Genomic DNA, 13,569 nt, shown 5'->3' with positions numbered 1-13,569 from the left:
CCAGGTGAGCTCGGGGGTGCCCAGGTGAGCTCAGAGTGCCCAGGTGAGCTCGGGGGGTGCCCCAGGTGAGCTCGGGGGTGCCCAGGTGACCCCTGGCCCACAGGGACCCTCCTCTCCTCCTCCTGCTCACCCGGGGGAGGGGTGTCTGGGCAGAGGGAGGGGGGGTCACCACACTCGGGTCACCACGCCCGGGTCACCACGCCCGGGTCACCACGCCCGGGTCACCACGCTCGGCTGCCTCAGGGTCCCCACGAGGGTCCAGAGTCCCCTGTGCTGACGTCAGCCCCTCCCCCCACCTGGGACATTGTACCCCTTCAGCCCTGGGTGGCACCGACCGGGTTAAACCCCGCGGGGCACGGGGGGTCCCCTCCCGTTCTGGGGTGTCCCCCTGACCTCCAGCACCCCCCGGGGGGGTCACCCATCACCCCCCACCCCTCCCCCACATCGTGAGAGGTCCCGGGGGACCCTTGCGAGCCCCTCTGGGGCCACGGGGGGGGTCTCAGGGGGAGGGGGCTGCGCTTCCCCCGCCCCCCCCCGCGTCACCCCCGGGCACCCCCGGGCACCCCTGGGCACACCTGGGCACATCTGGGCACATCTGGGCAGGTCGGGGCGGGTCCCCCCATCCCCGTCACGGGGGGAGGGGCTGAGTCACGGAGTGGGGGAGGGGGAGGTGACACCGCAGCTCCGGCAGCACCAAAATCCCAAAATCGCTTTATTGGCCAATAAATAAACACAAATCCCCCGGCAGAGGGGACACTGCAGGGCTGGGGACACCTCGGGGTCCCCAAGGAGTGACAGCCACCACCAAGGCTGGGGTTACCGTGGGGCTGGGGACACCTCGGGGTCAGGGCCAGCACGGGGTGTGTGACACTGCTGGAGTCAAGGCCACCATGGGGGTGGGGCTGCCACCACTGCCAGTGTCACTGTGGGGCCACTGCAGTGTCAGGGCCACTTCTGGGGCTGGGGTCACCCACAGGGTCAGGGCCACCACAAGGTCCGGGGATGTGATGACACTGGGGACACTGATGTCAAGGCCACCACCGGGGTCCGTGTCATTACTGCTGGTGAAGTCACCACCAGGGTTAAGGTCTCCCCACTCAGTGTCCTTGGTGTCCCCATGTCTCCAAAGTCTCTGGTGTCCCCAGTGTCCTCAGTATCCTCAGTGTCCTCGGTGTCTCTGGTGTCCCCATGTCTCCAAAGTCTCTGGCGTCTCTGGTGTCCCCGGTGTCCCCAGTGTCCTCAGTGTCCCTGGTGTCCTCATGTCTCCAAAGTCTCTGGTGTCCCTGGTGTCCTCGGTGTCCTCAGTGTCCCTGGTGTCCTCGGTGTCCCTGGTGTCCCCATGTCTTCAAAGCCTCCGGTGTCCCTGGTGTCCCTGGTGTTTTCGGTGTCCCCAGTGTCCCTGTGTCCTTGGTGTCCCCGATGTCCTCAGTGTCCCTGGTGTCCCCAGTGTCCTCAGCATCCTCAGTGTCCCTGGTGTCCCCAGTGTCCCTGGTGTCCCCACATCTCCAAAGTCTCTGGTGTCCTTGGTGTCCTCTGTGTCCTCAGTGTCCCCAGTGTCCCTGGTGTCCCCACATCTCCAAAGTCTCTGATGTCCCCAGTGTCCTCAGTGTCCCTGGTGTCCCCATGTCTCCAAAGTCTCTGGTGTCCCCAATGTCCCTGGTGTCTTCAGTGTCCTTGGTGTCCTCAGTGTCCTCGGTGTCCCTGGTATCCCTAGTGTCCCCATGTCTCCAAAGTCTCTGGTGTCCTCAGTGTCCCCAGTGTCCCCGATGTCCCGATGTCCTCAGTGTCCCCGGTGTTTTTGGTGTCCCCATGGTCTCTGTGTCCTTGGTGTCCCCGATGTTCTTGGTGTCCTCGGTGTCCCTGGTGTCCTCAGTGTCCTCAGTGTCCCTGCTGTCCCTGCTGTCCCCGGTGTCCCCGCTGTCCCCGCTGTCCCTGCTGTCCCGCTGTCACCGCTCGAGGAAGCACAGGCTGATGGGGGCGCCGGGGGCCAGCAGGGTGCGGGTCATGGGGCGCACGCAGCCCCCCCCCGGCTCTGGGCGCACCTCGAAGTGCAGCAGGATCTGGGGGAGCAGGGACAGGTGAGTGACACGATGGGGACACGGTGGGGACACGGGGACGCAGGGACACCCACCTGTGCCAGCGCCATGTGCAGCTGCAGCTCAGCCAAGCGGCGCCCGACGCAGCTGCGCGGGCCCAGGCCGAAGGGCAGAGAGGCAAAGGGGTGCCTGGGGCCAGGGGTGTCCCCAGGAGTGTCCCCAGGTGTGTCACTGGTGTCACTGCTGTCCCTGTGGCGCAGCCAGCGCTCTGGACAGAAGGTGTCGGGCGCCGGGAAGAAGCGGCTGTCGCGGGATGTGGCGTAATGGCACAGGGTGATGAGGGTCTGCAGGGACACGGGGGTCAGTGGGGACACCCTGGGGACACCCCGGGGACACCTCGGGGACACTGGGACCCCTGGGGTGTGGGGTGTCCCCCCAGCTCACCTGGCGTGGCACCAAATAGTCACCGACACGGACGTCGGAGTTGGAGACAACGCGGGCGTTGCCCGGGATGACGGGATAGAGCCTGCAGGGGGACAGCGGGATGTCACCTCCCTGTGCTCGTCTGTCCCTGTCCTCGTCCTGTCACTGTCCGTGTCCTCATCCTGTCCCTACCTTCATCCTCAGCCCCATCCCCGTCTTCATCCCGTTTCCTTGTCCCATCCTCATTCTCATCTTCCTCCTTGTCCCCATCCCTGTCCCATTCCTGTCCCTCCCTTCCTCCACATCTTCATTTCCACCCCTGTCCCCATCCCCGTCCTCATCTCCATCCCTGTCCCCGTCCCCATCTCTTACTTGTCCCCATCCCTGTCCCCATCCCCGTCCCCATCCCTTCCTTGTCCCCACCCTCATCCTCCTTCCCATTTCCTCCTTGTCCCCATCCCTGTCCCATCCCTGTCACCTCATCCCTCCCTGTCCCTTCTTCAGCCCTCATCCCTCCTGTCCCTGTCCCCATGCTTGTCCCCATCTTTATCCACATCCCTGGTCCTGTCCCCATGTCCCCACCCCCGTGTCCCTGTCCGTGTCTCCATCCCAGTGTCCCTGTGTTCCTGTCCCCACATCCCAATTCCCCTCCCCCATGTCCCCATTCCCATGTCCCACCACTGTCCCTGTGTCCCCACTGCCATGTCCCTGTCACCTGAGCGTCTCCTTCACCACAGCCCGCAGCAGCGGCAGCCGTCGCAGGGCAGTGGCGGTGGCAGCAGCAGTGGCGCGGTCGGTGGTGGCGCTGTCACCGCTGCTGACCCTGTTGGTGGCAGTGGCAGCCACCAGCTCTCGGTGCAGCGCCGCCTGTGTCCCCGGGCTCCGCGCCAGCTCGTACAGGCTCCAGGCCAGCGTGCTGGCCACCTGGGGACACGGGGACATCAGCGGGACCCACAGTGACACCAGGGACATCCCAGTGTCCCCCCCCTCACCGTGTCCACCCCGGCCAGCAGCAGCTCGGTGACGTTCCCGTAGATGCTGCTGACAGGGACGCGCTCCCGGGCCAGCAGGTCGGTGACACACGTGTCCCCCTCGGCCAGCGGCTCCCGCGCGGCCACCTCGGCCACGCGCCGGTCCACGTGTCCCTTGGCTGGGGACAACAACACCCCATCAGTGCCACCGCGGCCATGTGTTGTCACTTGGCTGGGGACAACTTGTCAGTGTCACCGCAGCCACACAACACCAATGTGTCCCTTGGCATGGGACTGTCACCATGGGACTGTCACCACGGGACATCTCTGTGTCCCTTGGATGTCCCCACATCCCTGTGTCCCCTCACCGCGTGCACACCATGGCCTCGGGATGTCCCCATGGCCCTGTGATGACCCCATGTCCCCTCAGCAGAAGGTGAGGAGTGTCCATCTGGCCATGGCACATCCCCACATCCCTCTGGGATGTCCCCGTGTCCCCATGGGATGTCCTCATGGTGTCCCCCATGACCCCCCTGTCCCCGTGTCCCCTCACCGAAGGCGAAGAGCTGGTCCCAGGCGTGGCAGAACGCGTCCCAGGGCGCAGGAAAGAGGCGCAGGAGGGGACGGGGCAGTGCCATTGTCACCAGCGTCAGCGCCAGCACCGCCCCCACGCTCCGGATCACACCCTCGGTGTCCGCGGTGGCTTCCCCGGCGTCCCCCAGGCAGCCCAGGCGGGAGGAGAACAACACCCAGGAGATGGCTGCGGGACAGCGGCGACATTGGGGACATTTGGGACACTGAGCCCCAGAGAGAGAGGGGATGGCGGGACATGGGGACACTGAGGGGACATCCCAGAGTCCCGGGGTCCCCTCTCACCCTCGAGGCCGAAGCGGTTGAACTCGGTGCCGATGTCGGGGACGATTCCCCGCGGGTGCTGCCGCCGCAGCCGCCTCAGCCGCGCCACCAGCTCGGTCACCACGGTGGCCACCGGGCCAGCGAAGGACTCGGCCGCCCCCGGGCGCAGCAGCCCCCGGGCCAGCAGCCGCCGTGACCCCCGCCACGCCTCGCCCTCCCTGGGGACAGCGACACCGTCACGGGGGTGGCGGGACACGGCACAGGGTGGGGACATGGGCAGGACATGGTGGTGGGGACACAGGAGTGAGGACAGTGGGTGAGGGATGGGGACGCAGGTGACACCGGGCATGGAGGGGACATGGGGACCCGCGGGAAGACGGGGACAGGGACACAGCGGATGGGGACATGGGTGACATGTAGGGGACGCAGGGGGTAAGGGGACAGGGACATGGCAGGGACATGGGACACAGGTAACAGGGCATGTAGGGACACACAGAAACGGGGTGGACAGGGACACAGAGAGGGACAAGGACATGGGGACACACGGGTGGGTGATGCCAGGGCATGGGAGGGGGTCAGGGACACGGGGAGACAGGAGACAGGGTGGGGACGGGGACATGGAGGCTGTGGGGACACGGGGGACATGGGGGGGGGATGGGAACAAGGGAAATGAGGGGTGGGGAATGGGGACACGGGTGGGACAGGGGGGACACGGGTGGGACAGGGGGGACACGGGTGGGACACAGGGGACACTGGGGACATGGGTGGGACACAGGTGGGACACGGGTGGGACACAGGGGACACTGGGGACATGGGTGGGACACGTGTGGGACACGGGGGACACTGGTGGGGGATGGGAACGGGGGAAATGAAGGGTGGGGAATGGGGACACGAGTGGGACACAGGTGGGACACAGGGGACACTGGGGCACTGGGGACACGGGTGGGACACGGGGCCAGTGCCAGGGCCCCCCAGGTGTGATCAGGGCCACCCGTGAGAGCCGCCGGGTCCCCGTGCCCGTGGTGGGGGCTGCGCTGGGGTTTGGGGTCCCTCCCCCTGCCCACGCCGGGGCCGGGCTCCCCCCGGGCAGTTACTCACATCCTGCGTGGGGTGTGGGGGGCAGGAGGAGGGGGAGGGGGAACTGAATCACGCCTGAGTCACCCCGGGCCCCCCCGCACCCCACGGGCCCTTCCCGGAACGGGTGTGGGGGAGCCCCTGGGGGTACAGACACCCCCAGCTCACGGGGAGCGCTGGGGGTCCCTGTGCGACCCCCCCTCCTCAGTGTGAACCCCCCCAACCCCCCGTGCACCCCCACCATGCCAAGGCTCCAAACCCCACCCCCAGCCCAAAGACCCCCCTGGGCAATTCCCGGCCCCCCGAGTGGGGGTCCCAGCCCAGCCCCCCCAGAAGTGTCCCCTGCGCACTCACAGCGTGAGGAGCCCCCCCGGCACCCCCCGGAGGCTCCGGTGCTCCTTCCAGGGGCAGCTCAGGGCACGCCGGGGCTCGGGCCCCTCCTGCCGCAGCACCTGAGCCACGAGCGCGGGGTCGGCCACGTGCACCGTGAGAACCGGGCCGAACCGGGCCTTCCAGAGCGGCCCGAACCGGGACCGGCCGTGAACCTGGGGGGGGACACGGGGGGGTCACACCGGGCCAGGACCGGGAATGGACCTGGGGGGGTCACACCGGGCCGAACCGGGACGGGGAATGGACCTGGGGGGGAAAACGGGGGGGTCACACCGGACCGGGACTGGGAATGGACCTGGGGGGGTCACACTGACCCGAACCGGGACCGGGGGGGATCAAACTGACCCGAACTGGGACCGGCAATGAACCTGGGGGGGGACACGGGGGGAGTCACACCAGCCTGAACCGGGACCGGGGAGATCAAACTGACCCGAACCGGGACCGGGGGGGATCAAACTGGCCCGAACCAGGACCGGGAATGGACCTGGGGGGGTCACACTGACTCGAACTGGGACCAGCCATGGACCGAGTGGGACACAGGGGGGGTCACACCGGGCCGAGCCGGGACCGGGAATGGATCTGGGGGGGTCACACCGGGCAGAACCGGGACCGGGCTGTCATCTTTAGGGGGGAACACAGAGGGTCACACCAGCCCAAACAGGCTCCCCTGGACTGGGACCAGCACCCAGGCTGGGGGAAGGGGGAATCGGGGTCACCGGGGGTGCCCGGGGCTGCTGCAGGGGGACACGGGGTGGGACAGGAGCGGCTGCAGCACAGGGGGAGCTCCTGGCGTCCCTGTGGTCCCAGACTTGCTGTGATCCTTCGGGGTGACCCTGTCCCTGTCCCTTTGTGCCCCTCCGGGGGGTGACACCGTCCCTGGTGCCGCTGCTCCCCCCTCACCAGCTCCCAGCACTCCCTGAGCCCGGGCTGCTCTCACTCAGCCCCGGGGATCAGCTCGGGGTCGCAGCACCATCCCCGCAGTCCTGGGGACCAGTTTGGGGTGTCCCAACCCCACCCAGCCCGGGGACAGAGAGCAGCGCCCCTCCCCGCTCCCCTCCGCACCCCCGGTCCCTCCCGTCCCCTCCGACACTCGGGGTGGTGGCACTGAGGTACCACTGTCCCCAGACTGTGACACCCGGGTCCCCCCATCTCCACACCCCAGGGCAGTGGGAGCAGGATCCCCCAGGGCAGTGGGAATGGGGTCCCTCTGCCTCCTCCGAGCCTGAGCTCACAGACCGCGGGGTTCCCGGTGCCCCCCATTTACCTGCATCTCATGCAGCCTCCGCACCCCTCCTCGGCACAGCAGCTCGAAGATGAAGGCGGTGGAGCTCGGCCCCGGCATCTCGGCCAGGCCCCGGAGGCGCGAGGGTTCCCGGGGGGAGTGTGGGGCACGGGCCGGTGGAGAGGCAGCAGGAGAAATCGGGGGACCCCGGGGGACCCGCGGCTCGGGCAGGGACGGGGCCAGCAGAGCGGCCCGGGCGGGCAGGCGCAGGCTGGGGGACATGGCGAGACACCGGGGGCTCGAGCGGCAGCGGGGGGACACGGCGGGGATGGCACCGGTGACACCGGGGGATGCGGGAGGGTGGGGGACAGGGCACGGAGGGGACCACGGGCGGTGCTGGAGGCGGCGGGGGACACGGGGGGACCCGGCGGGACACCGGGGTGGCCCCGGGCCGGGGATTTATACCGCCCACGTGCCGCCGGGCAGGCCCCGCCCCCTCGGTGTTAGCCACGCCCCCGTGAGCCTTAACCCCGCCCCACAAGACCAAACTGGGATTCAAGCCCCGCCCCAAACGTCTAGGCCCCGCCCCAGCCCCGAGTCCCGCCCGCCCCCCGCGAGCTCATTTGCATAGCGGGGTCCTCGGGCCAATCAGCGCGCGGCGGGGGCGGCTCCGCGGCCACGCCCCCAGGGCGCGCACACGCGAGGGCAGAACCGGGGGCGCGCACGGCCCCGAGCCCCAAATCCCGCGGTGACACCCGGGGCACCCCAAACCCGCGGTGACACAGGGACCTCAGCACCCCCAAACCCGCGGTGACACCCCCAGCACCCCTAAATCCCACAGTGACACCCTCGGCCCCCCAAAGCCCCGGTGACACAGGGACCTCAGCACCCCAAACTCCTGGTGACACCCTCGGCACCCCAAAGCCCTGGTGACACACGGACCCCGGCACCCCAACCTCCCCCAGTGACATCCCCAGCACCCCAAACCCCCGGTACCCCAGAGCCCCCCCGGTGACACACGGACCCCAGCACCCCCAAACCGTGCGTGGGCCCACGGGCAGTATTTTGGGAGGGGTTTGGGGTCCGTGTCCCCTCGGTGGCAGGCGGGACACGCAGCAGCACAGTGAGCCCCACTCCCAGTTCCACCAGTGGCCCCAGTCCCGCGGTGCCAGCCCGGGTCCCTTTTGGGGACACTGTGGGGACACACGGCTGCCCCCCCACCCTCCCCAAGTACCGGATTCCCGGGAATTTCCGCCTTGGCCACCGGCCGGGCCGGGCGGGGCCGCTGGAAAACCCCCGGTGTGCGTGGGGGTGTCACTGTCACCCCCCGGGGGTTTCTGCGATGGGGAAACTGAGGCAGGAACCGGCTCCAACCTCCCGGATCTGGGGGGGGAGGGGCTGGGCAGAGCAGGCTCGGGGACACTTTGTGACTTTATTAAAAACGGGGATGTGTGACGGAGGGGTCCGGCCCCTCCCCGCGTGTCACGGTGCCCCCGTGGGGGGGTCGGGGCGGCGGCGGAACACGGCGGTGCAGGGGGGACGCCCCGCCCGCTGGGCCCTCTGTCCCTCCTCTGTCACCGACGGCAGCAGCGGCACCAGCGGGTCCACGGCCTGCGGGTGGCACCGGGGACACCGAGGGTGTCAGTGACACCAGGGAGCTCCTCAGTGAGCCCCACACTGCCCCAGTGCCACCCCATAACCCCCGGTCAGGCACCCAGTATCCCCCATTAACCCCAGTGCCCCCCAGTTCCCTCATCCATCCCTGAGCCCCCCGTTGTCCCCCAGGGCTCCCCCACACCCCCAGTTCCCCCCACTCAATCCCAGTATCCTCAACACCCTCCCAGTGCCCCCCAGTTCTCACCAGCTGGGCAGGGGGCAGAGGCTCGAACAGGGGGTGCTCCCCAAAATGCTGCAGCATCCACTGGTGCAGCTCAGGCACATCTGTCACCGTGTACACCAGGCCCTGGGCACCCCAAAAACACCGTGACACCCCAAAAACACCGTGACACCCCGAAAACATCGTGACACCCCAACCCCCTGTGTGCATCAGGCACCCCAAAAGCACCACAACACCCCAAAAACACCACAGCACCCCAACACCCCATGTGCACCAAGCACCCCAAAAGAACTGTGACATCCCAACCCCACTGTGTGCACCCCAACCCCCTGTGTACACCAGGCACCCCAAAAACACCGTGACACCCCAAAAACACCGTGACACCCCAACCCCCTGTGTGCACCAGGTACCCCAAAAACACTGTGACACCCCAAAACCACTTTGAAATCCCAACCCCTCCGTGTGCACCAGAAATCCCAAAAACATGACACCCCAACCTCCCTGTGTGAATCAGGCACCCCAAAAATACCGTGACACCCCAGCCCCAACCCTCCTGTGTGCATCAGAAACCCCAAAAAAACTGGGACACCACAACTCCCCTGTGTGCACCAAAAACACCACAAACACCCCAAAAACACCACAGCACCCCAACCCCTCTGTGTGCACCAGGCACCCCAAAAACACTTTGAAATCCCAACCCCACTGTGTGCACCAGAAACCCCAAAACACTGTAACACCCAAACCACCCTGTGTGCATCAGAAACCCCAAAACACTGTAACACCCAAACCACCCTGTGTGCATCAGAAATCCCAAAAAAACTGTGACACCCCAAATCCCCTGTAAGCACCAGGCACCCCAAAAAAAACTGTGACACCCCAACACCCTGTGTGCACCAGAAACCCAAAAAAACTGGGACACTCCAACCCCCTGTGTGCATCAGGCACCCCAAAAACACCACAGTACCCCAACCCCTCTGTGTGCACCAGAAATCCCAAAAAAACTGTGACACTCCAAATCCCCTGTGTGCACCAGGCACCCCAAAAACACTGTAACACCCAAACCACCCTGTGTGCACCAGGCCCAGGGGGATCTCAAAATCAGGGACACCCCAAAAGCTCCCACTCCCAGAAAGGTTGGACCCCTCAATCCCCCTCTCTGAGGAATTCAGAGATCCCTGGGGGTGTTGGGAGGGGTTGGGGGAATTTGGGATCCCCTGGGGGCACAACACGGAGCTGTGCAAGGACATGGGGGTGTGGGGGGAACCCCGGGGGTGTCAGGGGGGTTCTGGGGGGGTCAGGAGGTTTTGGGGGACTCACCCCAGGGCGCAGCACAAAGCCGTATTCTGCCAGCATGGCGGGGCTGATGATTCTCCACTTGTGCTTCGTGCGCTTGAAATGGGGGTCAGGGAACAGGAAAAACAGCTTGGAGAGCTGGGGGGAAATGGGGAGGGGGCAGGGGGTCAGCACCCCATTATCACCAGCCCTACCAGAACCCCCAGACCCAATTGATGAGTGCAGGAGAAGGGGGCAGAGGGGGGCTGGGGATGTGCAGGGGGATTTTGTGGGGTCCTGGGAGTGCTGGGGGGGACCCAGACGGGTCCTGAGGGCTCAGGGGTGTCCCCAGGGAGGCGCTGCTCAGTGGGTGGGTGAGGCATTTTGGGGGGTCCCAGGGGAAGGAGGGGGGCAGGAGCTTCAACACAGGAATTTCAGGGAGTGTGAGGGGGGGTACTGTGGGTTTTGGGGGGTCTCAAGGTGGGATCAGAGGACACAGAAATTTCAGGGAGTGTGTGGGGGGTTTTGGGGGGTCTCAAGGTGCAATCAGAGAACACAGAAATTTCAGGGAGTGTGAAGTGGGGGTGTTGTGGGTTTGGGGGGTCTCAAGGCAGAATCAGAGGACACAGAAATTTCAGGGAGTAGGGAGAGGAGGTGTTGTGGGTTTTGGGGGGTCTCAAGGTGCAATCAGAGAACACAGAAATTTCAGGGAGTGTGGGGGGGGTGTTGTGGGTTTTGGGGGGTCTCAAGGCGGGATCAGAGAACACAGAAATTTCAGGGGGGGTGTTGTGGTTTTGAGGAGTCTCGGGGCTCACTTGGGCGCGGCGGAAGAAGTGCGGCAGGTGTTTCATGGCGTTGCCCCTGACGCAGGCCACGTTGCCGAAGCGGCCGGGCTGTGCTGCCCGCAGCGCCCGGATCCGAGCGCGGGTGAACGCGGCCACCTTCCCCCGCAGCTCCAGCCCCAGCGCCAGCGTCTGCGGGAAGCGCTCGGCCAGCGCCACTGCGGGGACAGCCGGTCAGACCCTCCCGGCACCTCCTCAGCCCCTCCCGGCCCCCCACCAAACCCCTCCGTGCCCCCCGTGCTCACCCAGCAGCCCCCCGTAGCCGCACCCCACGTCTGCGAACTCCACGCGGGCCGGGGGGGGTCCCGGGGGGGGCGTCGGGCGGAAAAAAAGTCGGGAAGAGCGAGGCCCAGTCCATGTCCTGAGGGCGGGAGGGGCTGCGGGCACCGCGGGGCTGTTACTGACCGGGAACCCAGCGGGGGCACCGGGGGCACCGGGAGGGGCACGGGGGGGATACAAGGGGGTGGAAGGGTGGTTGGTGAGGCCGGGAGCGGATGGGGAGGGAGGGGGATCCAGCCCGGCTGTTCACACGGGGCCATGGCGGGGATCCCGGGGCCCCGACGCGGGCGCTGGGGCGGTCCCGGGACCCGGCCCGGGCGTTACCGGGGGCGCTCCGGACGGGTCCCGGGCGGTTCCCGGGGGTGCCCGCACTCACTAGTGCAGGGTATGGTCGGCCAGCGGGTTGGAGTGCGCACGCTGTCGGTAGAAGCGCTTCTGGGGCGGCAAGGCCGCCTCCTCCTCCTCAGCCGCCATGGCAGCAGCGCGCGGCGCGGGGCGATGACGTCAGAGAGCGGCGCGGTTTGTGACGTCACACGCAACCTGCTGGGGGGGGCCTTGGCTGCGCCCCCGAGTTCACAGCGCCCCCTGCAGGCCCGGCGGGGCTCCCCAGTGATCCCAGTGCTCACCAGTGCTCCCAGTGCTGCCAGTGCCACTCCCCAGTGCTCCCCAGTGCTCTCAGTGCCCCCCAGTGCTCCCAGTGCTGCCAGTGCCCCTCCTCAGGGCTCCCAGTGCCCCCAGTGCCCCTCCCCAGTGCTCCCAGTGACCCCCAGTGCTCCCAGTGCCCCCCAGTGCTGCCAGTGCCCCTCCCCAGTGCTCCCAGTGCCCCTCCCCAGTGGTAACAGTGCTCCCCAGTGCCCCTGCCCAGTGCTGCCAGTGCCCCTGCGCACTGCTCCCCACTGCTCCTCAGTGCCCCCCAGTGCTCCTCCCCAGTGCTCCCCAGTGCTGCCAGTGCCCCCCAGTGCCTCCCAGTGCCACCCTCCAGTGCTGCCATTGCTGCCAGTGCTCCCCAGTGCCCTCCTCTGCTCCTCCACAGTGCCCCCCACTGCTCCCAGTGCCCCTGCCCGGTGCCCCCAGTGCTGCCAATGCTCCTCCCCAGTGCTCCCAGTGCCCCCCAGTACTGCCAGTGCTGGCAATGCTCCTCCCCAGTGCAGCCAGTGCTCCCCGGTGTCCCCCAGTGCTGCCAGTGCCCCCCAATGCTCCCAGTGCCCCTCTCCAGTGTTCCCAGTGCTCCCCAGTGCCCCCCAGTGCTGCCAGTGCCCCTTCCCAGTGCTCTCCAGTGCTGCCAGTGCCCCCCAATGCTCCCAGTGCCCCTCCCCAGTGCCCCTCCCCAGTGCTCCCGGTGCCCCTCCCCAGTGCTCCCAGTGCCCCTCTCCAGTGCTCCTCAGTGCTACGAGTGCCCGCAGTGCCCCCCAGTGTCCCCCAGTCCTCCCAGCGTCCCCAGTGCTCCCAGTGCCCCTGCCCGGCGCTCCCAGTGCCGCCAGTTCTCCCCAGGCCTCCCAGTGCTCCCCAATGCCCCCCAGTGCCCCTGCCCAGTGCTGCCAGTGCCCCTGCACACTGCTCCCAGTGCCCCCCAGTGCTCCCTGTGCCCTCCAGTGCTCCCCAGTGCTCCCAGTGCCCCCCAGTGCTCCCTGTGCCCTCAGTGCTCCCCAGTGCTCCCAGTGCCCCCCAGTGCTCCCTGTGCCCTCCAGTGCTCCCAGTGCCCCCCAGTGCTCCCTGTGCCCTCCAGTGCTCCCAGTGCCCCCCAGTGCTCCTCCCCAGTGCCCCCCAGTGCTGCCAGTGCCCCTTCTCAGTGCAGCCAGTGCTCCCCAGTGCAGCCAGTGCTCCCCAGGGCCCCCCAGTGCTGCCAGCGCCCCTTCCCAGTACTCCCCAGTGCCCCTCTCTAGTGCTCCCGGTGCCCGTCTCCAGTGCTGCCAGTGCTCCCCAGTGCCCCCCAGTGCTGCCAGTGCCCCTCCCTAGTGCTCCCCAGTGCTCCCAGTGCCCCCCTCCAGTGCTCCCGGTGTCCCTCTCCAGTGCTCCTCAGTGCTACGAGTGCCCGCAGTGCCCCCCAGTGCCCCCCAATCCTCCCAGTGTACCCAGTGCTCCCAGTTTCCACAGTGCCTACAGCATCCACAGCCCTCCCAGTCCCACCAGTGCTCCCCAGTCCCCAACTTCTCGGTGCCCCAGTGCTCTCAGCCTCCCCCATGCCCCGACTTCACCTCTCCTGGATCCCCCCGTGTCCCCTGCCCCGCCACAGTCCCCGCAGTGTCCCCAAATCCCCCCAACTCCCCAGTCCCTCCAGTACCCCACAGCCCTCCCAGTCCTCCCAGCACCCCCAGTGTTCCCAGTTCCGTCCCCCCCTCCGCGAGCTCTTCCCGCTCGGGGCCGTTTG

The 13,569-nt window shown here is 67.4% G+C and overlaps 2 protein-coding genes across 2 annotated transcripts; both read right to left on the bottom strand.

Annotated features, from left to right (window-relative positions):
• Nucleotides 1-1,917: 1,917 nt before the first annotated feature.
• Nucleotides 1,918-7,322, bottom strand: LOC117008975 (25-hydroxyvitamin D-1 alpha hydroxylase, mitochondrial). The gene is made up of 9 exons (XM_033083120.1): nucleotides 7,014-7,322; nucleotides 5,711-5,904; nucleotides 4,307-4,503; nucleotides 3,984-4,190; nucleotides 3,452-3,609; nucleotides 3,175-3,383; nucleotides 2,481-2,562; nucleotides 2,132-2,380; nucleotides 1,918-2,060 (listed from the first exon to the last, which is right to left on the bottom strand). Exons 1-9 carry the CDS (start codon nucleotides 7,251-7,253, stop codon nucleotides 1,947-1,949), a joined length of 1,650 nt encoding a protein of 549 aa, XP_032939011.1. The 5' UTR covers nucleotides 7,254-7,322; the 3' UTR covers nucleotides 1,918-1,946.
• Nucleotides 7,323-8,384: 1,062 nt separating this feature from the next.
• METTL1 (methyltransferase 1, tRNA methylguanosine) lies at nucleotides 8,385-11,735 on the bottom strand. Its single transcript, XM_033083250.2, is given in 7 exon segments — nucleotides 8,385-8,582; nucleotides 8,833-8,934; nucleotides 10,126-10,239; nucleotides 10,896-11,080; nucleotides 11,168-11,225; nucleotides 11,227-11,299; nucleotides 11,578-11,735. Coding segments are annotated over 7 exon segments (759 nt in total). The 5' UTR covers nucleotides 11,676-11,735; the 3' UTR covers nucleotides 8,385-8,453.
• Nucleotides 11,736-13,569: the final 1,834 nt, after the last annotated feature.

This window comes from Catharus ustulatus, chromosome 31 (assembly GCF_009819885.2).
Source record: "Catharus ustulatus isolate bCatUst1 chromosome 31, bCatUst1.pri.v2, whole genome shotgun sequence".
In the NCBI taxonomy this organism is placed as follows: Eukaryota; Metazoa; Chordata; class Aves; order Passeriformes; family Turdidae; genus Catharus; species Catharus ustulatus.
Note: the sequence above shows the minus strand (reverse complement) of the source record. Positions and strands in the feature narration are given on the sequence as shown.